The sequence below is a fragment of the Mizuhopecten yessoensis genome, unplaced genomic scaffold (genome assembly GCF_002113885.1).
Source record: "Mizuhopecten yessoensis strain PY_sf001 unplaced genomic scaffold, ASM211388v2 scaffold7021, whole genome shotgun sequence".
Classification (NCBI taxonomy): domain Eukaryota; kingdom Metazoa; phylum Mollusca; class Bivalvia; order Pectinida; family Pectinidae; genus Mizuhopecten; species Mizuhopecten yessoensis.
The window spans coordinates 990,923-1,017,341 of NW_018406841.1; the positions used below are offsets into that span (position 1 = coordinate 990,923).

The following is a 26,419-nucleotide window of genomic DNA, read 5'->3' on the forward strand; positions in this document are numbered from 1 at the left end:
TTATAGGTACTTGTTCTCCGATTCTGGTGCCGGGCATGCTACACCGAGAAAGGTTCCGAGACGACGGGATGAATGGAAATAAAATTAGAGTCTGCCAGAGGTTTACTGAGGTAGTCAATAAAAGGATAAGAAAATGACTCGAAGCTATGTATGGTCGCACAATTGTTTGTAACAGTTTCTAAAGTCCTTGTATATTATCCCATACATCTCCTCCGTGATGCTGCTCTATTACTGGGATAAAGCATCTTTGCCACTTTTAGCCGGAGTTATTGACAATTGGGTGTCCATCATACAGCCTAATGCTATTTAATCTATATTTACGAGAGCATTTTGCTAATGATGAAAGTTTTCGTTTATAACTACTCCTAGCATATGCTAGATTGTATATATAGGCGTCTGAAGGATAACTTAGCTTCAGGCAAATTTTGGTTTTTTTTGTATCTTTTTTTTTCTTTTTCTCCCTACATTGTTGTCTGGGGGTGCTGGGTTTGGTGGCAGTCTTGTGTTGTGTCCACGGTAACGAAGGGTGTATAAAGTTACGGTGTCCGTGGTAACACTGGGAGAGAGAAGCTGGGGTTGGTTGTGGACGGTTGTCACTATTGATTGTGCCCTTGCCTTATACTTAATAAATATGTTGGGATTTGTACTCGGAGAAGACTTGTGTAAAGCCACTAGGTTACGGTATTAGCCTCGTCGGCCATCTATAATGTGCTTGGTAGTCACTGTACGTGCACTCCAATGAGTAAGACCTAACTGCACCACCAGCGGGGAGTGTAGGTAACGCCGACACACCGTCACAGAGAAGCTCCGGGAGACGGATCATGCCGCAATGGTCCTGGTACAAGTAACTGTCGGCTCCAGGAACTGGGAAATTTAAAACTTCGTGTCCTGTATTAATATTGTATGATGCGAAGCTTTAGGTGTTAAAACAACTTGTGATTGGCTGGGATAAGGATTGTGTCTTGTTAACATGTACAAGTTGTCGGCCAGAAGGGGTCTATGGTACGTGCTTGTTCTGTCTAGTCGGTACAAAAGCAACCAAAACACCTACATCTCATTCTTTTAGGCACTTGTCCACTACCTTCTTGGAGACTTTTTTTTCAAGAGCTTTGAGGATCTAGTAGGATTGAACATGGAAACATTACTTAGAATGATTTTCTGTTTGTGGTTGCTGTTTTGGTCACTTGGACATGTACACGGAAAAAGATCCTCAAGTCGTGTCTATCCAGAAGGTAATCATTCCATTTTTATCCTACCAAAATATTGGAAGTTTCATTTGAGGTTATATTTTTACAGTATATCAATTTGAATAGATCTATATTGAAAAAAAAGGACAAACCTTTTAAAGTTTTGAACTTTTTTGACACATAGTATATTGACTCATATTTCTGAATTATTCAGGTTAAACTTTGACAGTTTTTAAACCTTAACTTTGAAATGAAAAAAAAAATATTGAAATCTTTTAAGCTTTAGTTGACGACTGACAAGCATAGCCCAGCCCTTTGTTGCCAACGTATACACACAGCTGTACCTGAACAGCTGTAAATAAAAAAAAGCCAATAAGTTTCCTAAATTATGAGTTACGTATAATCAAGTCGTGACTGTAGGTATATAGATAAGACATAAGTTTTAAGATTCATTGAAGCTATATTTTTAAAGAGTCAAATGAATATCTTCAATATTCTTTCACAACGAAACAGTCATATGTATCTCAAAGATTTTAACTGTTTGACAGAAACCCAGCTATGTTGACTTTGTATTGATTTCACCTTTTCACAGGAAAATATTGTCATAGTTTTTCATGAATATATGCTATATATATGTATATATAGGCTATATATGTATATTCCCTGTTTAAGTTAAAACTTTCAGGATCAAACTTTCTGTTTTGTATTTCTTTTTAGTCAATAATGCTAAAAACTTGAAACATTAAATTAAAAGTATTTTTAACATAAGGAATACTTTTTTATATAATAACAAGATTTAAAAAAATAAACTTTTTTATGCCAATGTTTTGGAAATCCAAATTTTTTAAACTGTCAATTCACATTTTCATGATAATAATAAAGGTGTAGATTGTTAAGAATGCTCAGGTAATAGGGATATAAAGTAAACCAACCTGTGTTCAATCTATGTTCAATTCAGAGAAAATTTTAACATAAACCGTCTTGGGAAACCATCAGCATGCTGGCAATAAAAAGTAATATCCCTTAACAGGAAACTGACTAACAGCTCCAGGTTCTGTGTGCTTCTTATAACCGTGTTATACTGTCACCATTATAAGATAAAACCTTGTTATACTGTCACCATTATAAGATAAAACCTTGTTATACTGTCAACATTATAAGATAAAACCTTGTTATACTGCCACCATTATAAGATAAATCCTTGTTATACTACCACCATTATGAGATAAAACCTTATTATACTGTCACCATTGTAAGATAAAACCGTGTTATACTGTCACCATTATAAGATAAAACCTTGTTATACTACCACCATTATAAGATAAAACCTTATTATACTGTCACCATTATAAGATAAAACCGTGTTATACTGTCACGATTATAAGATAAAACTGTGTTTTACTGTCACCATTATAAGATAAAACCTTGTTATACTACCACCATTATAAGATAAAACCGTGTTATACTGTCACCATTATAAGATGAAACTGTGTTTTACTGTCACCATTATAAGATAAAACCTTGTTATACTACCACCATTATAAGATAAAACCGTGTTATACTGTCACCATTATAAGATGAAAATGTGTTTTACTGTCACCATTATAAGATAAAACCGTGTTTTACTGTCACCATTATAAGATAAAACCTTGTTTTACTGTCACCATTATAAGATAAAACCTTGTTTTACTGTCACCATTATAAGATAAAACCTTGTTTTACTGTCACCATTATAAGATAAAACCGTGTTAAACTGTCACCATTATAAGATAAAACCTTGTTATAATGCCATAATTATACAGTAAAACCTTGTTATACCGCCAACAATCCTCTGCAGGTTGGAGGTAGAGTAGGCCTGTTGTATCCCACCACATGTTGCAAAAGACAACTATATGAGGGCCCTGCAGAATCGGGGGGCTTTCCTCTGTGTCTTAACTGCTAAGGGACATTGAACACACCAAAACAGATCTGCTGACCCCCCCAACCCCCTACTGCAACATTTGGGATCGTCATATTTATCTCTCTTCTTCCTAACAACCTTTTTGTTTCCTAGTGCCTTGCTTGGAAATACCTCACTTTTTGCCTTAGTGTTGAACGTTCACCAAAGTGGTGTAGGCAATGGGTTCTGTCCTGTGACTTGGACATACCAAAGTCCTTAAAAATGGTACTTGTTATGTTCAGCATTTAGGATTATTGCAACAACTAGTTTAACTGTTGTCAGTATAATGTGACCTGTGGAATACCGTGCTTCAGTGAGGTGCCACTCCATAAGTCGGCATCAGATCTGCACTATCTCAACTTAAAGGAAGCAAATACATTAACAATTACCCTGCCTCCAACACATACACACATTAGCACACATACAGAACATACATTGAGGCACCTTCCTAAATGACCTAAGCTGTTAATAGGGAGTTAAAAAAATAAAACCAAACCAAATTAACCTATTGCTGCCATTATATAGTAAAGTCTTGTTATATTGCCACCATTAACAGTTAAACTTTGTTATACTGCCACCATTAACAGTTAAACCTTGTTATACTGCTACCATTAACAGTTAAACCTTGTTATACTGCCACCATTAACAGTTAAACCTTGTTATACTACCACCATTAATAGTTAAACCTTATACTGCCACCATTAACAGTTAAACCTTGTTATACTGCTACCATTAACAGTTAAACCTTGTTATACTGCCACCATTATCAGTTAAACTTTGTTATACTGCCACCATTAACAGTTAAACCTTGTTATACTGCAACCATTAACAGTTAAACCTTGTTATACTGCCACCATTAATAGTTAAACCTTGTTATACTGCCACCATTTTACAGTAAAACCTTGTTATACTGCCAATTTGTTTCCAGCAGAATGTTAAATCTTTATAAGGATTTGGCAATAAATTGAGTTTGTAAAGAAATTGTTATGAAAAGAAATATGGATAGTTACATATAAAGTAAGGTGGCAAATAAAATGAAGGACATTGTGTTAAGATTAATCGGTAAGTTTTGGGCATTATATCAAAGTTTTTACTGTACATAAACAAGGGGTATTATAAAGAGGTTTTATTGTATAGTGTCAAAAAGGGACATATATCAAGGTTTTGCTGTATAATGGCATACTATAGGGTCATTAAATCGAGATTTGACTGTATAATGAAAACTAGAGTCCTTATATTGAGGTTTTACAGTATAATATGGTTAATATTACAGGATTCTTCTTTAGAGAGGTGGTCTGTCATATGAAAGGAGAGATACATCTGGAGATATTGTTGTATTGATAACATTGTCAGTCAGGGTACATTTTGCTTTGTTATAAAGGGGTGAGCTTGTACATACATTGTATATGGAGCCTATCAAATCAAGTGCTTTGGACATTGATGTTATCATGGCATCATAAGAAAGTTTTGAAAATCACCAGTTTCTGTTCAGCTTCTGTACAAATCTGTATTTCATTGAGAATCCAGGGCACCTTATACTATTACAAAAGGAATTGTGCTTGATGTTGGTCTGTGTACGTACCATGCAGCCTCCAACAAAGAAGAGTTCCAATTTGTTCAGCATTTTTTCTGACTCTATAAGTTTTCCATTTGCTATAGCAAGGATGTAGAATAAAGTCATAATAATTTCCTTTATTTCACAAAACATCTCTGCCCAAGGAATCAATCCCTGGACCTCCCAATTAGTAACACAGGGAGCTATATACTGTGTATACTCTGAAAAAAATCAAAAATATTCTAAATCCTTAAAAAAAAAAAAAAAAAAAAAACTATAATTGTTTGATAAATATATAAAGAATAGCATAAATCTAACAGATAAAGAACTAAATTGTATAAAGTGGAACGTCGGGGCCTAGTTGTTCATTAGGACAGTGGAACATCAGGGCCTAATTGTTCAATAGGACAGTGGAACGTCAGGGCCTAGTTGTTCAATAGGACAGTGGAACATCAGGGCCTAGTTGTTCAATAGGACAGTGAAACGTCGGGGCCTAGTTGTTCAATAGGACAGTGAAACGTCGGGGGCTAGTTGTTCAATAGGACAGTGAAACGTCGGGGGCCTAGTTGTTCAATAGGACAGTGAAACGTCAGGGCCTAGTTGTTCATTAGGACAGTGAAATGTCGGGGGCCTAGTTGTTCAATAGGACAGTGGAACGTCAGGGCCTAGTTGTTCAATAGGACAGTGAAACGTCGGGGGCCTAGGTGTTCAATAGGACAGTGAAGCGTCGGGGCCTAGCTATATATAGTTGTTCAATAGGACAGTGGAACATCAGGGCCTAATTGTTTAATAGGAGAGTGAAACGTCGGGCCTAGTTGTTCAATAGGACAGTGAAGCGTCGGGGCCTAGCTATATATAGTTGTTTAATAGGACAGTGGAACATCAGGGCCTAATTGTTTAATAGGACAGTGAAATGTCGGGGGCCTAGTTGTTCAATAGGACAGTGAAATGTCGGGGCCTAGTTGTTCAATAGGACAGTGAAGCGTCGGGGCCTAGCTATATATAGTTGTTTAATAGGACAGTGGAACATCAGGGCCTAATTGTTTAATAGGACAGTGAAACGTCGGGGGCCTAGTTCCTCAATAGGACAGTGAAACGTCGGGGCCTAGTTGTTCAATAGGACAGTGAAGCGTCGGGGCCTAGCTATATATAGTTGTTCAATAGGACAGTGGAACATCAGGGCCAGGACAGTTAATAGGACAGTAAAACGTCGGGGGCCTAGTTGTTTAATAGGACAGTGGAACATCAGGGCCTAATTGTTCAATAGGACAGTGAAACGTCGGGGCCTAGTTGTTCATTAGGACAGTGAAGCGTCGGGGCCTAGCTATATATAGTTGTTCAATAGGACAGTGGAACATCAGGGCCTAATTGTTTAATAGGAGAGTGAAACGTCGGGCCTAGTTGTTCAATAGGACAGTGAAGCGTCGGGGCCTAGCTATATATAGTTGTTCAGTAGGACAGTGGAACATCAGGGCCTAATTGTTTAATAGGACAGTAAAACGTCGGGGGCCTAGTTGTTTAATAGGACAGTGGAATGTCAGGGCCTAGTTGTTCAATAGGACAGTGAAACGTCGGGGGCCTTGTTGTTTAATAGGACAGTGAAACGTCGGGGCCTAGTTGTTCAATAGGACAGTGAAGCGTTTTTCATTTTTCAACCAATGCATGTAATTTTAGTCTACAAAACTATTTGCTACCTGGAAATTTGTAATTCTATCATTGGTTGTTTCAAAGATACTCAAAAAATGAAATTTGCACTAATCATCTTTTTAACAACTCAACTTGGTCGTAGTTTCTGCCTTAATATATGATAAATACAGAATCTTGAGTGACCTTATCGTCCCTTAGTGTAACAAAGAAATTGCCTGGGGTATCAAAGTCGTTTAATTTATGTCTTTTATGGGTATATAAAGCTGGTCTTTCAAGAAGTATATGGTCTCTAAAGTCTTGGTGGCTTGACTTTGTCATTAAAATGTGTATTCTCACCATAACTTTCACTTATAATGCCCCTTGTTGTAAAGAAGGAACTTCAGAAAAGGGCAAATATTGATTTTCTAGAATCAAACTTTTTATTGTGCACACATTACAGAAAGGTTTATATACGATCTTGGTCTCTGTGGTATATAAAACATGACTGCATGGTTTTGATACGTAGATATTCTGCAAGCAAAGTGTACCATGATGATTTGAATGACTCAATTTATACATAATATTCAACTTTATTCTTCTATTTTGTAGTCAAATGTATACAAATGTTAGAAGGAAGTTCTTTAAAGTTGTTTTTATTTTTCCTTTTTTTTCCTGATTTAGTACTGAAATGTAACATATTAAAAGTTTGAAAATAAGACTTCCTATGTCACAAGGATCACACAGAGCTTTTCTCCCTGTACCGCAATACTGTCTACTGTTTAACTCAGTGTAACTCTTGTAGTCTATTCCGGCCAGTCCTCCTCCAGGGAGTCTTTGTCCTCTGACATATATATATCTCTTCTTCCTTTCCTCTTCTGGTCTTCTTCTCATTCTCCCTTTCTGTTATTTTCTCTTCTCTTCTTTCCTTTCTTTTCATACCCCCTAGAAAATATTTGTAAACCATAAGCTGTTTAACTTCATGTCCCAACTACCCTTTTATGGCAATGGAGCCAAATGCTTCCGAGTTCGGTAACAAGCTCTGCCCACCTCTCTCCTGATTGATTTAACCAATTACTTTTATATAGTGTTAATACAGTAGAGGTGTAATAATTATAACTAATACATGTGTACAGATGATCTTATTTTGTTACCCCATGCATACATAGTGGGAGTGAAGGATTGAACCCTGGGATTAAGGCCCTGGGTCATAACATGGAAACAACTGGTATCCCGGGCCCACACTATAACCATACATGCTATGCTTTAAGAGATTAGTACACTCAATTGACACCAGAGTGTTGGCCCTGCTCCTGAGCTATATACATATAACTGTTTGCTTGGCATCATAGAAGGTGAACACAACTTTTCTACCAAGATTAGTACAGACTGATTTACAATTTAGCATCATTTATTTCCGCATGATATTCAATGTAAGTCTCGTTCAACAGGAAATGGGGAAAAACACGTTTTAGTATCCCTATCTAATAAAACATACGTAATCTTGTTTGAACATATCTCATGAATTTTTTATATGAAGATCTGTAAAGTTAACAGTTTCATTTTGTAATCGTGTTAAAATAGAGGGGGGATTAGGACATTCCGTAAATGTCATTTTATCTGTATCCAGACTCCGGTAAGAGATTGGATCACTATCACCAGGATCAATATTTGGAGCAACCTGTGACCCTCTGTTTAATAATGGATTCTCCCAGGGGAATGGGTCTTGGTCGTACTAAATTTTTCAGGGGGAGTAGGTACAATAATTGGATATTTCTGTTGATGTACACATTCAAAACTGGAAATATGCACCTGAAGCAATGTAATTGAATTTATAGTCAAAGCCGGTTTGTTTGGAATTGCTTTGAAGCCAGTGTTTGACATTCAATCGATACATTTGTAATGAAAAAAATCACTTTTTGTAACTTTTTCTTGTATTTCTTTTTCTGACGTGAGTCGTTTTAATCAATGAGTTTGAAACTTGATATTTAACTGAAATTTGGATAATGAAAATTGTCATGAAGTAGCTACTGTTAACCTGTCTCAATGGCCAATTGCCTAGTGCTATATCTAGTCCTGAAGATATATCACTGGTATTGGGCTTGCATCATGCTAAACAGAATCGCCGGATATGTTATACAGTTTTTGACTTGGGTTGAAGGTGACAGGTGAGTTGTTAAACCCCATGGAAATATTCTAGCAGTGGTTCTTTGTACTATTTCCTTGTAGTCTGTAGTGACTTCATGCTCCTGTATGGGTTCCCTTATTAATACACCTGATTTCTCAAGAGGTTCACAATTGCTGCTAGACACCTGCCTAAAATATTTCATTTACATCAAGATGCAAAATCATACACAATAACACAAGGGAAAAGAGCATACAACAAAAATGTAGGAAAAATGTTTTTTTGGAAATCTCCAATATTTTTGCCTGGAACATTTTCATTCAAAGTCATAACATTTGATGATTTTGCTTTATTGTTATACTTGTCTTGTCTGTGATTTGTATTCAATATCATGCAATATTTAAAAGTAATCCATATAAATAAAGTTAAATGTGACCACAGGGAGCAGCATGAACCCCCAGAAAACCCTAGGATATTGGTCACTTACTAAGCAATGTCAAGTGTGGTCAATGGCTGGTTTGGTGTGCTCAAACACATTAGCAATGGTGGCGGCGGTGGGACGTTGCACATTAAGGGCATTGTGTAACGTAAATGTACATATGCTTGCACGACGTTACACATCCATCATTATGTATTCTATAAATAAAAACATCATATCTGAATCAATCACTTGACTCCTATTGAATTAGTTTATGTTTGATGTTTACATTGACATGGACACAGCTAGAGAGTTTATGTTTGATGTTTATGTTGACTTGGACACTGCTAGAGATTTTATGTTTGATGTTTTTGTTGACATGGACACAGCTAGAGAGTTTATGTTTGATGTTTATGTTGACATGGACACAGCTAGATGTTCGGAGTTTGGTCTATTTACGACAGACGTCAACTGTGTGGTTGAAACTGACTGGACTATAACTAGTAATATAATGATGCCTTACCCACATACATTTCACTGTTTAACCCTTTCACCACTGTAGACCATAATGGACTCATCCAGATCAATGCATGGTAGAGTCTACTAAAGTTACATAGGGGTGAAAGGGTTAATGATACATCAGGAGAGCTTGTACATCAGATATAAATGCACAGCTCTTGCACAGAAATGATTTACAAATAATTGTATTCATGGTTTGTTAAGTCAGTGTTCCGATTCATTCTCTTGGAATTGGAAATAACCCAAAAAAGTAAAGGTGTGTGGAATGTTTATTATTTGAGAAATAAATAAGCAGATATTGAGAAAACCCTATTTTATTACTGTTTGTACAAGCATTAAAAATTCAATCTTTTTTTATATAAAATATTTACATTCCAGTAAGTTGATTTTGATGTTTAAAGAATCTAGAAAGATACATTTAATAAAAGAGTTCATCCTCCATCATGAAAATAGGGCACTGTGATATAAAAATTGAGTTTTATTTTAGCACTGTTTATGTATTTTGAAATAAAACTCACATAATGTTGAAGACGTCATTTACAATAGAATGTTAGAGCAATGTTGGGCCTAAAGACAGGTCTCTCTTGCATGTTTGCGATCACTTGTATCGCTGCTAGAAGATCTTAAATGTCTTGTTTTGTTTCTTTATATATAAGGGACAGGTTTTATCACTTTGAAATTCAATATTCAACAAACAAGTGATTTTAAGTAAAGGGGTGAATCTCTTTCAAGAACCGTTAATAGAAACAATAGTTGAGGTAGACAGTACAGTTAATTCAAACCATTATACGGAACAATACCTTTGAGAACCGTTCCATAAAAGCAGACACAAAAGAGAAAACGGTCCTTATTCTTAGCATAAACTAGTTACAAAATGGTAGATAATTGTTTTTTGTCCAAAACGTCAAGGGAAACTGTTATTTTATCGTTTGGTGCTTGCATGTCGTATAGTAAACTCATGTGTTGTTTTCTCGCCAATGACACTCGTTCGACTATAGTCACTGGTTCAATTTGAGATCGTGTAACACAATTTTGACAAATTCGGCGCATTTTTCTACAGCTGCCAATCATGTTATCACACCATTGCTTCGGTAATGGAGCATTATATCATACAGGCACTTAGCGAGCAAATGTTTCTGTCCTGTAAGCACTAGACATTGAACTTTCATGTTCTTAAAATATACTACAAATAAACCATTCTCAATGAGCGAAAACTGAGATGGTGCCAATTGGCACGGCGAAGAGGCTTGGGGAAAGGGGGTGAATGGAGGTTGAGGGATTGACAGACACGTATATACCAAAATGTAGCACAACTATCAAACATGATCCTTTCAAACTGAAAAGGCTGTAAGGCAGAATCAGCAAGGCTCACCAGGGAACTGTCTTAAAAGATCTAGAATTTATTCAAGTATGTGTCTTCAGAATGGAAATTCCAGCAGCAGAAGAAACAGCAGAGCGTAACACTGATGTCATCTATCGCCCTATTATCAGGACACAATGCTGGTTTCATTCGTTTCCTTCTTAATCAATACAGTTAATTATATCTGTTTTTATTACCTGTTTCTTCTCCTACCTGTAAAGTACATGATATCGACGTTTCGTCGTTCTGTACTCTCTAAACACTCTTCGGAACAATTATTCATGAAATTGATCACTTAGTAATTCAGTTTACAGTGACACAATAGAATGCCTGGCTGTTTTTTTAACAAACTGTTAGGGAGATATGTTTTGCACTTACACAGTTTGTTGATTAGATTTCACCCTTGCAGCTCATAGTCAGTCTCCATTATAACATAAAGAGTGCAAAGTATTTACGAAAGATATTAAACAAACTCGGATGGATGTGTAAGAAAATGGAAGTTTGACAGTTTGTTTGAAATTATATAAAGTTTTCAACATTTTTGGGTGAGATTAGAGATCTTAGCCCAAGGGGGAGGGTTGGGGGGGGGAATTATTTAATGGTTTTCAACATTTTCGGGTGAGGTGGAAGATCTTAGCCCAAAGGGGGGAGGGTTGGGGAAGAAAATTATTTAATGGTTTTCAACATTTTTGGGTGAGATGAGAGATCTTAGCCCAAGGGGGAGGGTTGGGGGGGGGAATTATTTAATGGTTTTCAACATTTTTGGGTGAGATGAGAGATCTTAGCCCAAGGGGGGAGGGTTGGGGGGGGAAATTATTTAATGGTTTTCAACATTTTTGGGTGAGATGGGAGATCTAAGCCCAAAGGGTTGTTTGGGGGGGGGGGGGGGGGGGGGGGTCGCAGGCCCTGTGTTTTGCAGCTTTAAGAATTTTCCCTCAAGGGTTGAGTTCCACCCATCTGAAACCTTCAAGGGGATGAACAGTTCTTCTTCTCTTTCCCTGTTGACCCTTTGATGTATATAATGTTAACTTGACTTCAGTGTATGATTGTTGACTTGATGCTAACTCATTCACCCCTGAAGACACATTTGAACTCTTCCAATTCAAAGGTTGGAATGGTTCATTATGAAATTGCAGCAGGGGTTATTGAGTTGAAGCATTGTTGACATGACATTATACAATTGTTATTATTGAGGAATCCCCCCTGTCTCAACCCTAGGGTGATACAGGAAAGGTACTCTGTCCAGGTTTATGACATTTCAGCGAGATTATAGCACTTTAAGGTGGCTCTAATTAGTTGAGTGACCCCAGTATCTATGGACATACAATCTACTTGTTAGTAAGCGCTCAAAAAGCCTAACAAAGATTTGTTTTAAAACATACAAACAATCTGCTTCCTTGTGCTTGTCTTCAGTTTCATAGCTGTCAACCCTCCCTCAATAGGAGGGGAGACTCCCTCAATTTGACCAAAATTTACATATCTCTCTCGAAACTCCCTCATTCAAGTCCAAACTTACACAAATTCAAATCTACCTCCTCAAATGATCTCTTAGTTACTACAGGGTGTGTGTAATGGTCATAGCAGGTGTGTCTGAATCAAATGAATGCTTTTTTGGAGTTATTTTGATACATAAAAAAGGGAAAGATAAATTGAGTAAAGCAGTTTCGACCATTGTTTTACACACTTTTATCCTCATTGGAAATATGAAATGTCGGGAGATCTTCCTCATTGGAGGTTTTACAGGTTGACACCTTTGCAGTTTTCAAGTTTAATGTGGGGTTGTTTTAGAAAAGCTTCTTGTTATTAAACAGATTTTTTTTTTAAAGTGCATTTTTTGTTCTTTTTGCATCACAAAACTGAACCTCCACATGATCTCGAACCAATTCACTTGAACCTTTTACAAATTTGTACATCTACCCTTTGAACAAGAGTGGATGTGACATACCCAGTGACCTTGGATTTCGGGGGTATCTAAGAAGTGTGACCTTGGGCATCTAAAACACCAGGACAATTTATAATAAACATTTTTCAGTTGAAGACGTGAAGTAGGCCATGACTTTGTATAATGTTAACTTCCAGTACCTTTGAAAATTGTGATCTTCATCATCATATATTGATATTTATATCCTGTGAAACTTGTCTAATCTGGCCTCTTAAATGCACTGACATCCGGTATGATCAAACATAATGCTGCAGGTCCATTCATAATGAAAATCAGGAAACCTCTACTTTATTGACTCTATAAAAAAGTAATTTGTTAAATTGAATATATCCCCCGGACTTTTGCCTGACTGTGTTTTAGTCCAGTGTGTTGACCATGCCTATTACCCTCGTCTTCGCCTTGGGAAATAGACCTGGTCTCTATACTGACAAATTTTAAAATCCTGTTTGTTTCAACACTGTCCAATCTGACCAATACCTTGTGTTAAAAAGGGTGTCAGATTAGACAGGTTTCATTGTATTTTAAGTTTTTTCCATTGCTAGTGCTGGGCGAATGTTTTCTGTTTATCTGTTAAGAATCAGTTAAAACGGGTATCAGCAGAGAGCAATCTGCCACGGCTGCCAGCGACTCGTGAACAGCGCTGTCAGTAATTAATGTTAATGCTTGTTGGGGTTTTACAAGGTTAACAGAAGTTATTAGTAGAAAAAATACAATGTTCTGCAGTAAAAATAGCTGCTTAAACAACATAAATCTCCGTTAGTCTGGACACAAGACAGTGTGTACAGTGAAATCTTGTTAGTCTGTCAGAACGCTTTGGTTTGTGTGTACATTGGAACCTTGTTAGTCTGGACACTTTGGTCTGTGTGTATAGTAGAACCTTGTTAGTCTGGACACTTTGGTTTGTGTGTGCAGTATTGGAACCTTGGTAATCTGGACACTTTGGTTTGTGTGTACAGTGGAACCTTGTTAGTATGGACACTTTGGTTTGTGTGTACAGTGGAACCTTGTTAGTCTGGACACTTTGGTTTGTGTGTACAGTGGAATCTTGGTCGTCTGGACACTGGTTTGTGTGTACAGTGGAACCTTGTTAGTCTGGACACTTTGGTTTGTGTTAACAGTAGAACCTTGGTCGTCTGGACACTTTGGTTTGTGTGTACAGTAGAACGTTGTCAGTCTGGACACTTTGGTTTGTGTGTACAGTAGAACGTTGTTAGTCTGGACACTTCGGTTTGTGTGTACAGTAGAGCCTTGTAAGTCTGGACATTTTGGTTGGTGTGTACAGTATTGGAACCTTGTTAGTCTGGACACTTTGGTTTGTGTGTACAGTATTGGAACCTTGGTAATCTGGACACTTTGGTTTGTGTGTACATTATTGGAACCTTGGTAGTCTGGACACTTTGGTTTGTGTAAACAGTAGAACCTTGTTAGTCTGTACACTTTGGTTTCTGTTTACAGTGGAACCTTGTTAGTCTGTCAGAACGCTTTGGTTTGTGTGTACATTTGAACCTTGCTAGTCTGGACACTTTGGTTTGTGTGTACAGTATTGGAACCTTGGTAGTCTGGACACTTTTGTTTGTGTGTACAGTAGAACCTTGTTAGTCTGGACTCTTTAGTTTGTATGTGCAGTCGAACCGTGCTAGTCAGGACTCTTTAGTTTGTGTGTATAGTAGAACCTTGTTAGTCTGGACACTTTGGTTTGTGTGTGCAGTTGAACCTTGTTAGTCTGGACACTTTGGTTCGTGTGTACAGTAGAACCTTGTAAGTGTGGACACATTGGTTTGTGTGTACAGTGGAACCTTATTGTAAGTCTAGGTATTTTGGTTTCTGTGTACAGTGGAACCTTGTTAGTCTAGACATTTTGGTTTGTGTGTACAGTGGAACCTTGTTAGTCTAGACATTTTGGTTTCTGTGTACAGTGGAACCTTGTTTGTCTAGACATTTTGGTTTCTGTGTACAGTGGAACCTTGTTAGTTTGGACAGTTTGGTTTCTGTGTACATTGGTGTTTGTGTACGAACCTTGTTAGTCTTGATGCTAAATTGGTTGAATCCTTGATAAAGATATCTAATAAACTGCAATCTTTTTCGAGTTAGAGGCAAAATTAGCAGTACGATGTACAACCATACCATTAAATTAAGTCAAATCAATGATATTGTTTCATCTAGAAAGTATCTTATTCAGTGATATTATGTGTTAACAAGATCATTTGTCATTTAACATCAAGGTCATTATAGTCACTGCATCTTCATTGCTAGGTCACTGCCAGGTAATATCAAAGTCAGTCTCATTGTACATCAAGGTCATAGTCAGGTCACATCAAGGTCACTTCAACCTATATCAAGGGCATTGTCATTGTACATCAAGGTCATTGTCAGGTCACATCTAGGTCACTTTAACATATATCAAATTCAGTGTCATTGTATATCAAGGTCATTGTCAATGTTAATCAAGGTCAATATCAGGTCACTTCAATCTATATCAAGGCCATTCTCAATGTTCATCAAGGTCATTATCAGGTCACATCAAGGTCACTTCAACCTATATCAAGGTCATTATCAGTTCACCTCAAGGTCCCTTTCACATATATCAAATTCAGTGTCATTGTAGATCAAGGTCATTGTCAGGTCACATCAAGGTCACTTCATCCTATATCAAGATCATTGTCAATGTTCATCCAGGTCACTTCAAGGTCATTGTCAAATAACATCTTGGTCATCATGTTACACCAAGGTCTCTTTAGTCTATATCAAGGTCATTGCCAGGTTACATCAGAAAATGGATGGTCATATCAAAATAAGTGTATGGTTGTGTCAGGGACATGAATATTTCTATAAAATCACATCAAATTAACGTCGCATGAAGACTATTACATTGTCATAGACAGGTCATATGAGGTCACTATTACATTGTCATAGACAGGTCATATGAGGACTATTACATTGTCATAGACAGGTCATATGAGGTCACTATTACATTGTCATAGACAGGTCACATAAAGACTATCACATTGTCATAGACAGGTCATATGAGGACTATTACATTGTCATAGACAGGTCATATGAGGACTATTACATTGTTATAGACAGGTCATATCAGTGTCGTAATTATTTCTTAGTCATATCAAGAACATTGACATGTTCCATTCAACACTGTTGTCAGATTTTGTTTTTACATTAAGGCTGTTGACATCGCCAACATAACACTGTCACATACAAAAACAAAAGAATTAAGGCATCAGTGAGACCCGACTGGAAAATGTTAAAAGTACAAACCTGTCTGTCTGGGCAGTCTTCACCATTTACTGACGGTGACTACATCCTTGTTGCAAGTCAGTAGTTTAATTTACGACAACCCCCTGTCCAATTACGAGTTGTTAGGTCGGTCAGGGATCACATTAGCCGGTGTTATTACTGGGAGTTGGTCTAGTACACTTCACACTTCCAAGGAATCTCTTCTGTCTAAGATATCCTCCAGAAAACCTCACCAGAATTTATTGTTGTAATTCCAATTCAGCGTTTTAAATATACTGAAGTAGTTTACTGTGAAAAAAGTTGAGAGGATACTAATTAAGAATTTATATACAGATTGAGTTATTAGGCTGATGGTTGATATAGACAGGTGGTAGTTATAGACAAGTGGTATTTATAAATAGGTGGTAGTTATAGTCAGGTGGTAGTAATAACCAAGTATTAGTTATAGACAAGTGTTAGTTATGGACAGGTGGTAGTTATAGACAGGTGGTAGTTTTAGACAGGAGTTAGTTAGTAGACAGGTATTAGTTATAGACAGGTAGACAGGTATTTGTTATAGACAGGTATTAGTTATAGACAAGTGGTAGTTATAGACAGGTATTTGTTATAGACAGGTATTAGTTATAGACAGGTATTAGTTATAGACAGTGGTAGTTATAGACAGGTATCAGTTATAGACAGGTAGACAGGTATTAGTTATAGACAGTGGTAGTTATAGACAGGTATTAGTTATAGACAGGTGGTTGTTTCAACAAATGGAAACATTTTACAGATGATATGTGTGTGTAAGTATAAGTCTAACGAATCAAATGTAAAGAGTAAGGAAGATGACGTATTAAACTCTCGGTGGAAAAGACAATCATGTTATGACCCTCCACTATTTTGCAGAGACATAAAATGTTGTTGCTTGAAATATACTCTAGAATTTTATATGTTTCAGCATTGTGACATAGTTCTAAAACGCAGTTCAAATAACAGGAAATATTGAATTAGAATTGTTTGGTATTCTTTATACGATCCTGAATTATTTACAACGGTAGACGTTAAGAATTTGATTAAGTTGTCATCTCATCAGAACTCTTGCGTCGAGGTCAGTATCGTCACAGCGAAATATTTCCGTCATGTCTGACAAATTTGTTTGTAACCCAGGAGTATTTGTATTCCGCATCACTATTTTGATCAGGTGATGGGATGGAAATTGCAATGAATGGTATGTTCTATGTGAATTAGTAGCAGCAGATATCAATTTGGTTTGCAATGTTGCGAAGATAGAAAGGCTGGCCAAATTAGATGGTCCATCCTGGGACACTTTCATTAGATCGCCAACATACACCAGCTAGGTTTTCTCCAGAAAACGAGATTAAGTATTTTACTTGACTTTTCATTGGAGGGTTAATTTGTTTTTACCGTTGCGTCTTGACGTTTCTGACTCTGGTTAATTCTGTCTTTCTGCTTGCGGCGCTGCGCGTAGCTGCCACCCAAATTGTGCACTAGTTATTGGCTGTTGACGACTGTGACAGTCTGCTAGCTCCTCATGTAGAGACCGAGACTGATGATTAAGATGTTAGCAACATGCTCATTGACAACCATATAAAAAACGAAAAGATTGTAATGGTGGCCACGACTATAATTAGCAAGATCAACGGTCTCTGAAACAGCGAATCCATCAAAAAGTCTGGTTGATTAGGATCATCGTAGCTAGGCGTTAGTTTTGTTGCAGGCATGGCGTTGCTCGGTATTGTGACAGTTTCTCATGCTAGCAGATATCTGCTGGTTAATGTTTCTTTATTAAGATAACAATGATTATAGAAGTTACAGAGATACGTCAACACATAGACACAAAAATATCAATTCCTTGACAATGTGATAAACGTCATCATATTGACAAAGGACTTGGGGCGTTATATTGGGTCATTTTTGGCCTCATAAAAAGTTTAAAAAAATAACTTGAATTTATTTACAAATTTCTGTTATATACATGATATTGGTTAATTGGGGTTATCTTTCTTGGTGCAGATGTTTTCCAATGCACATGTGTAGATGCCCTACCATCATAGCAACAAAATTGCATTGCTATGCAGAAATAGACAAAATATGGTGTTTTTGGACAGTTAGCATGCAGAAATGAAAGCCTGCATGCGCATGTGACAAACAAAAATTCCTTTCTGCGAATGAACACTGGTATAATGATGTTTAAGCATGTGAAGTATTTGTTTGTTTGTTTGTTGCAAGCGGAAGCTTTCAAAAATTGAAGAGTGTTTAGTTAATTTCCTTCATAATGGCCCATTTTCAACCAAATAGCGCATAACAGTCAATATTCACATAGGAAAAGGTGGGTTAATGTATCCCCTTGCAATGCCATGTTTCCTAAACCAGTTTGTCGAATGAATTTGAAATTTCATATTTGCATGCTTCATTTATTCCAGATTACAAATATCACAACTAATTCACAATTAATCCCTGATGAGGCCAAATTGACCTTCAACGCCCTTGGTCCTTTTAATTATGTGTAGGTTTGCATATTTATATAGAGATTCTAAGAGCATCATTAATCTATTTAAGCATTGTCAAACACGTATCAGTATGTTGACAAATAGTTGTCTGGTCAACACGTATACTTGGACACAAATGTCAATCGACAAAATACATCTAGACCGATATGGCCAAGAGCCGTATATAAAGGTCTTGAAAGTGCTTGAACCCTATAGTGTGCCTGTAGTTGGGCGTGGGTGTGCCTTCCAGCGTCGGAGACAATTTGCGTCGGCCGGTTATACACCAAATCTTAAAATAATTGTATGATTGTTGTCTATAACTCAGGCAGGCCTTGGAAAAATTAGTTATGGATTGTCCACATCAAAATTAATGTTATAATCTTGTATATGATTTAATTGTTAAGAACAGTAAGAAAAGTATTTAATAAAAAAATATTTTGATACCGAAGTATATCATCACATTGCTATAGTTATAATGCAATGTTGCTGTGTTTCTAGTTACAAAACTTGTTCATGTGACATGCAGTTATAAGATAACCAAACACACCCTTCATAAAGTTATTTAACAGGGTTCATTTTATGGAACTCTTTTAAAACGGAGCAGGTAATGTCCTAGTGTAAGGTAGCCTATACCCTTAACTTAACTACCATCAAGATATTAATTAATTCTGCTAATTAGATGTAGATAGTCAACAAAGCAAATACTGGAATAAAAATGAAATGATAATGAAATATCTGCAATAATGTTTTTCTTGTTTCATTATTCACATATCTTTTTTTTAAAGAGAACGAGAATGTAAAGTGCATATGAACTTACATACAGCTCAGAACCTGCCTAGAAGCATACTGAAAATATGCACCAAGATTTCCAACCCGATATGTAATGTGAACAATTACAAAATTGCATTGTATTTGGAATTTTATATGCCCTGATATATTCCGAGTCATTACATTGAGCTAAAACTGTACTTTCATAAACTCCATCACCCGGTACAATTGATATAATTGTTCCATTATACTCCGACAGCAGCTATATAGTCTCCGATAATGCATGTATTTCCTTGCAGAAATGAATTTCTGTTATTGATATTTCATAATTCTCGGGCGATAATAGATAATTCTTAAAAAAAAATCAGAAAGTTGTAAAAATAATTTCTATTTTCCAGAATGATTTGATTACCAAAGTTTATTGTAAATATGAATTTTATTAGCTGCAAAAGTTTGCTGGATCGTTTACAGATGGGAATTTGAAATTGTTCTGGAGATTTTAATAGCCCCATGCTTCACACATTTCGAGGAAGTTGGGTGTGTCTTTCACCACCCCGCTAGCCTATTTAGCATTTTTATAGTTGTATGCCGACGTTAGAATCAATATTGCTGCTAATGCAATATTTGTGTGTTTTCTTTAAAACTCAATTCATCTTGGCCCATACAGAATTATGAATGTGTGTTATCTGATAACTAATGGGCTTTTTAGAGAGAGAGAGAGAGAAAAAAAATGGGCAGCTAGATTTTTTTTATTCATTTTTTTTTCTTTTCTTCAACAAAAGTACACGAAATGTTACCTGCCATTCCTCTTGGGTTTTAAATCTTCCATTTAATACACTTTAATATTCTGCTGAAAGTTTATCTATTGGGGGAATGGTCGGATATATACACCAACATGTCCGTCTTCCAATGTTTATTACACCAGGTGATTCGACTGTCTGGGTTTTACGTTTTATTTCGCCAAGGACAGATGCAGGACAATTGTTCCCTCTCCTCCCACATTTGAGAAAAACAGACAGTTCAAACCAGTACATCCCTGGTCCTAAAACTCGAAGCTTCATTTGTATGCCCCTGTGACATGAAGTAAATTAAGGGCACATTGTGTGGTTTGACTTTTGCCTTTGTCACCCTGCCGGTCACTAGCCGCTCCCTACCGACTCAGCTAGGGAGAATTTCTCTTTAGCTCATTCAGTAGAGCGTAAGACTAGTAAGCCAGAGGTCCCGGGTTCGACTCCTACCAGAGTCATTAAAAAAATGATTACCTCTAGATCTGTTACACTAAGTCTGTGTTTTGCTCGGTTTCTCAAATCCAGTAAGACAAGTGTTCATCACACTTCCATATATGGGTACATCTTGAAAAGTACTATAGCAGCATATCGAATATAGGTCACTGGGACCTTTATTTTTCACTTTACTGACTTTGGTTTGAAGTTGCATTTAGTTCCATAATTACTTTCGTTAGACTTTGTGATTCATATTACTCTTATAGCAGAAGTCTGACTGTCATCAAATTTCATACGTGGGATACAATCTTAAATACTACAGCAATATTTCAAATTCACTTCACCTTTTCATAAATCTTGATGTGTACTACACCAGTATATCAAATGTAGGTCACTGTGACCTATATTTTCCGCTTCATTGATTTTGAATAAATTTTGTACTTTAAGCTGTGTTTCCATCAAAGAGGGGACTAAGGCACATTACAATACTTTAAATTGTGTATGAAAGCCCATACTGGATAAGATCTTAACACTAGTAAAAGGGCATGAATCTGTGTTTCTTAACTAAGGATTTTACATAACCAATCAAAGTGACAGAAAGTGTTATTTAACTGGTTTATTAACTTGTTTAAACAAAATCTCAGCTGTTTATGAAATCACCTCTGAGATTTTACAAACAGGGTTAATTATGACAGAACTTAGTACCAAAATGGTAATATTTAGATAATAAAAGGTTTCAGTTATATTTGTATGTATACATGTCTGTTGGTGTAGAGCAGAATTTGAAATTTCTTTATGGAATGCCAGTTTTGTGATGTCGTTATGTCACTGTAACACACTTACAGTTGTGTCATAAAGACATTTATCACATTATGTACTGTGTAATCCAGTGAATATACTCATGTCATTTTTTTATTTATTTTTGCTTATTAACCCATGTAATATGACCTATCAGCCCTGTGATTGGTTGAAAGTTTCAATTGTTTCAATTGTGACGTCACGCCTAGGATAAGTACAAGACGTCACAGACTTACGCACTGGAGTTGAAATGGCGACTTTTTTACATTTCAAGGTTGCATGCAAATTGTCGTTTTACCCGAATAAATGCCACAAATCTTGATAATGTGATAAAAAGGATCTTATACACTCGTTTTCATTTCGTATGAGTCTTTCAGTCTTTCTGGTTCAATGGTCGTGAGTGGGATTAATAAAACTTCAAAAATAAACTTATTTATAATTCTCATGTAAAAAATGTTGTTCTCTCTTTTCAGTTGTTAACTGCAACCAGAATATATCAAGTCTGGTCTCACACACTGGTACAATAAAGAGTTCCAACTTCCCCAATCGATACCCCTCCACCACCAGGTGTCGCTATATTTTCACTGGTTCAGCCAAGGAGCGAGTTCAGATCCGATTTACAGACATGAACCTGTTCTACTCCGGTGGAAATAAGGACGATCCCGTAGAGTAAGTATTATTGACATGGTTTTGTTCATAGAAACAGTTTTTTACTCATTGGGTTCGTAGAAACAGTTGACTCTTGATGTTCATAGGAACATTTGACTCTTGACGTTCATAGGAACATTTGACTCTACATTCATGATAGAAACAGTTGACTTAGGGTTCATAGAAATATTTTATTCAAAGTTCATAAAAAAAATTGAGTCAAAGTCTATAGGAACAATTGACTCGAGTTTCAAAGAAATATGTTACTCCAGGTTCATAAAAACATTTAAATTTATGTTCCTAGAAATATTTTACTCCAGGCACAGAGAACAGTTGATTCCAGGTTCATAGAAATATTTGACTCAAGGTTCATAGAAATATTTGACTCAACGTTCATAGAAATATTTGACTCAAGGTTCATAGAAACATTTGACTCAAGGTTCATAGAAATATTTGACTCAAGGTTCATAGAAACATTTGACTCAAGGTTCATAGAAATATTTGACTCAAGGTTCATAGAAACATTTGACTCAAGGTTCATAGAAATATTTGACTCAAGGTTCATAGAAACATTTGACTCAAGGTTCATAGAAATATTTGACTCAAGGTTCATAGAAACATTTGACTCAAGGTTCATAGAAATATTTGACTCAAGGTTCATAGAAACATTTGACTCAAGGTTCATAGAAATATTTGACTCAAGGTTCATAGAAACATTTGACTCAAGGTTCATAGAAATATTTGACTCAGCGTTCTTTAAGGAAAACTAATAAATGGATCGAAAGATTTATTGGCTTAATTAAACTGGTTCATTGAAACCCTCCTTATTGAAAGGTTTATAGAAATAATCACAGAACAAGAGAGTTATTATTTTATAAAGGTTCATAGAAACACAACAAAAATAGCTACGTTTTCAAAATATCTTAATGTACAGAAATGTCCTAAATATTCTCAAAATTAGAAAAGAATATAATTTGAAAATTATCACTAAATTTTAAGGTTTTATGCTAAATTTTTGCAAATAAATCTGAAGATATTGACTTGCCTTAGGAATAATAGAAATAATTGACCTCAATGAGATCTTCATTTTATTGCTAGTTATTTGAGTTCCCTAGAAAATTATGTGAAAGTTGAAGATGATCTTATTAAGATGGGGGGAAAAGCAGACTTAAATGATGATAAATTTGGCAATGAAAATGGCGTTTCATTTTGGCCCTGAAATGAAAAGTTTCTCAAAGTTGATTTCTTAGTTCATTATCTTTTTCGAAATTATTCCAAAACAAACAACACAATTTGATATTTTAATTAAAATTGATTATAGAGTGTAAAAGAGTTTTTGTGACAGAAACATATTCCAAATGTTTAAGCTTACACATCTTTAAAAGAAATGCTGCATTTTTTTTTTATTTTTATTTTTTGTAAAATATTTGTTTCATATCACGGATTAAATAATGCTGCGGAGTTGTTAAAGTCAAGTGTTAGCAAAAAACAATTGATCGTGATTATTGGAAGAACAGTTTGCTTTTGTCGCGAACTTAGTGGGCGAGTAAGTGAGAAGGTGTAGCTTTAAATCATCGCGTGGCAATATCTATGTAAAGTTCTTATGACTTTGATCGCGACAAATAAAATCTAGTCGACAAAATGTCCGTATAACAACAGTTTTAAATGTCAGGGCTCTATAGTTATAGGTGCTGAACATGTTTTAGGCAATTTTTCGTCTGATGTTCATTATTCTTACGATGATAAAAATATGAGTAACGTTGTAAAAGATAAAACAATTTGTCACCTGCGATCCTTAAGAGTCGAAGAATTGGGATAAAATTTAAATGTGAACATTTCACAACCTTTGGTATTAACGAGTATGAAATGTCTGAGATTTCATTGACAATAATGGAGTGGTTTAAATGATCGTTCTGTACGGCTTCGGTCATAGGGTTTCACAGTCTTAAAAATCAATATTCTGGCGCTTTCTGTGTCCTCACAAAAAGCACCCATCTTGAGTTACATGAAGAATGATCCAGTCTAGACGGAGTACAGTGTACTTGGCTTGTCAAATCATGTCCGCAAAATGTGTTAACTAGTTAATTCCCCTGTTCTCTCGTCACCCCATTTTCTAAACCCCTCCCCCTACTCGTATTCCATTTTCAACCCTTTTCGCAGGTTTGGGGGGAAATTTGACCTGCTGTGTTCAACTGCATGTTTTTATTAGAGGTGACGCTGTCGGACCTCCTGCAGAAGAAGGGTTGGTTCTCTTCTGTGTCGTCTGCTTAAAGAACATTGAAGAAACTAAAATCGAACTGCTGGCAAAATTGCAACTCAATGAATTTGCAATTTTTGTCTCATTTCACTTCCCTAGGATGTTAAACTTTATACAAACAAGCGTTCAAAATATCCCAATTTCTCTCCTCCTCTTTTTTTCCCCCACTTCCCTTTGCTTTCACGTCCATGTTCTAATCCTGTCGATCCCCCCTTCTTATCTTTATTTTTAGAACCCATTCCCTTATTTCTCTTATTTTCAAGCCCTTAACCCTGTTCTTTCCATTCCATTTTCCAACTTTTTCCCTACTGACATCTCAAATCTTTTGATACTTTTTCCCTTTTTTATTTCTTCCATCTTTCAACCCAATCTTCCCCCGTTCTTTCCATCCCATTGTCTGACTCCTCCGTTTATCTGCTTTTCTCCATTTTTGTATGCCCACCCTTTCCTTTCCCTCCAAGACTATGAGACTATTAATAATTTTCTTTATCTGTATGAAAACCTTGGTTAATTCTCTCTGTAGGTTGGGGTACAGAGAAACAGTCATCAACAACCTATTTTGTTAATTCAATTTAAAAAAAAAAATTAATAATAATAATTGAAATGTGCATGTTAAGACATCTATGATGTATGTAAAATGTATTTAAGTTAGGAGAGGGCTTAATTAAGTTGTAAGAACTTGTGCCCAATCCTTTTTGTCATTTTCAAGGCAATAAAAATATGTTTCAACCAAGACTATGAGGTTGTAAACACAACGGTAAATTGTCTAGAGGTCATTATACTCACTCCCATTTCTTGAAAGTTGGCATTTATTCATTTTGAAGCTCTCTAATTTATCCTTCCAGTAAGAAACATAGTAACAGACTGCTAGGTACTGAGGCACACAGACTTTCCCTTGCTTAAAGAAACATAATTAGTAGCAGAATGCCAAGTTCAGAAGCACTCTGATTTCCAGTCTTTAAAAGACCTGTCACAGTATTTTTTTACCCCTTGTTCAAAGCAATTATTTGATAACAAATAATCTGATTATGGTGGAATTTGAAAACGTTTGAATGTCTAGGTTAAGTCAGTTTTGACATGACACAAGATAAGATAGACCACAGGCCCCATGGGTCTCTTGGATAAGATTGCAATATGGAGCTGGTTCGGTTGTACTTGTGGTAATTCATCAGACCGATGGATTGATTGTCCTACAAGACACCTTGTTCGAACAGTCATTCAAAGATTCCCCGAGTATATCGATCAGATATTGACCTTAGGCTATATGGACCAGGAACTGACCGGAATATATGTAGAAAGTATCATTCAGCTGGACATTGATCATACATCAGTGTTTTCTGGACACACACAGGCTGTCTCAACAAAACTATATATTTATTTTGAAAAACCAGATATCTTGATACCGCAGTGGGTTCTGGACATAAAAATGATGTATGGACATACGTCTACGGTTTCTAGACACATATGGTATGTGCACAATGCATTAACAGTTTCTGAGCATATCATTTGATGTCTGGGTATACGTTGATGGTTTTCTAGCATCGGAGGGTGTCTTATAGGGAATTAATACAGTTATGGTTTCTTGGTATGTTGATAGGGATTGGACAATATATTGAGAGTGACTATACTTACACAGACGTAGCTGAGGAAACGTTTACCTTACCATATCCAATATCATACTTTAGTAATTGACGAATGCAACCGGTCAGACTTAAGTCTGCAGAAAAGTTGTACTGTGGCCTCCAATACTTTGATAATTGTGAAGTGTTTAGAATTTGGAAAGAAGACAGATCTTGTAGGCATGACGACATATTTTCGGAACTCTTTGATGTCAAATTTCCAATCAAAGATCAGGCATGTCCTCAGGATTATGCTTTGCTAATTGTGAACTATTCAGAATTTTGATAGGAGAGTACTTAAAATTTGTTGGCATGGCGAAGTATTTTTGGAGCTCTTTTATGTTGACTTTCCAGCCAAAGATCAGGTAGTTTTGTTTAAGTATTTGTGGCGTGACGTACACACATCGACAGCATATTAATTGATCTAGAAGCATCCATTTTATGAATATTTGGACAAAATTATCGAACGATTAAACAAGTTTTCCAGTACGCATGTCTAACACTATTCCATTTGATATGTATTGGTGATCTAGTAAAATTACATGATATTACCTTAATTCTTATGGAACGGAACTTATATACATGTAGGTGTTGCAGTACTTATTAATTATTTTGACTTTTGAGAGAAAATGAAAATATCATTAATAATCCGAAAATGCAATATTTTGAATATGGTTTTCTAGCATCGCAGTGATTC

The 26,419-nt window shown here is 36.1% G+C and overlaps 1 protein-coding gene across 1 annotated transcript in view; it reads left to right on the forward strand.

Annotated features, from left to right (window-relative positions):
- Positions 1-26,419, forward strand: part of LOC110452976 (suppressor of lurcher protein 1-like) — a 240,008-nt gene that overhangs the window by 202,069 nt on the left and 11,520 nt on the right. The window contains exon 9 of the mRNA XM_021501759.1: positions 21,672-21,867. Within this exon, the coding sequence (XP_021357434.1) occupies positions 21,672-21,867 (196 nt within the window). The remainder of the gene's footprint in view (positions 1-21,671; positions 21,868-26,419) is intronic.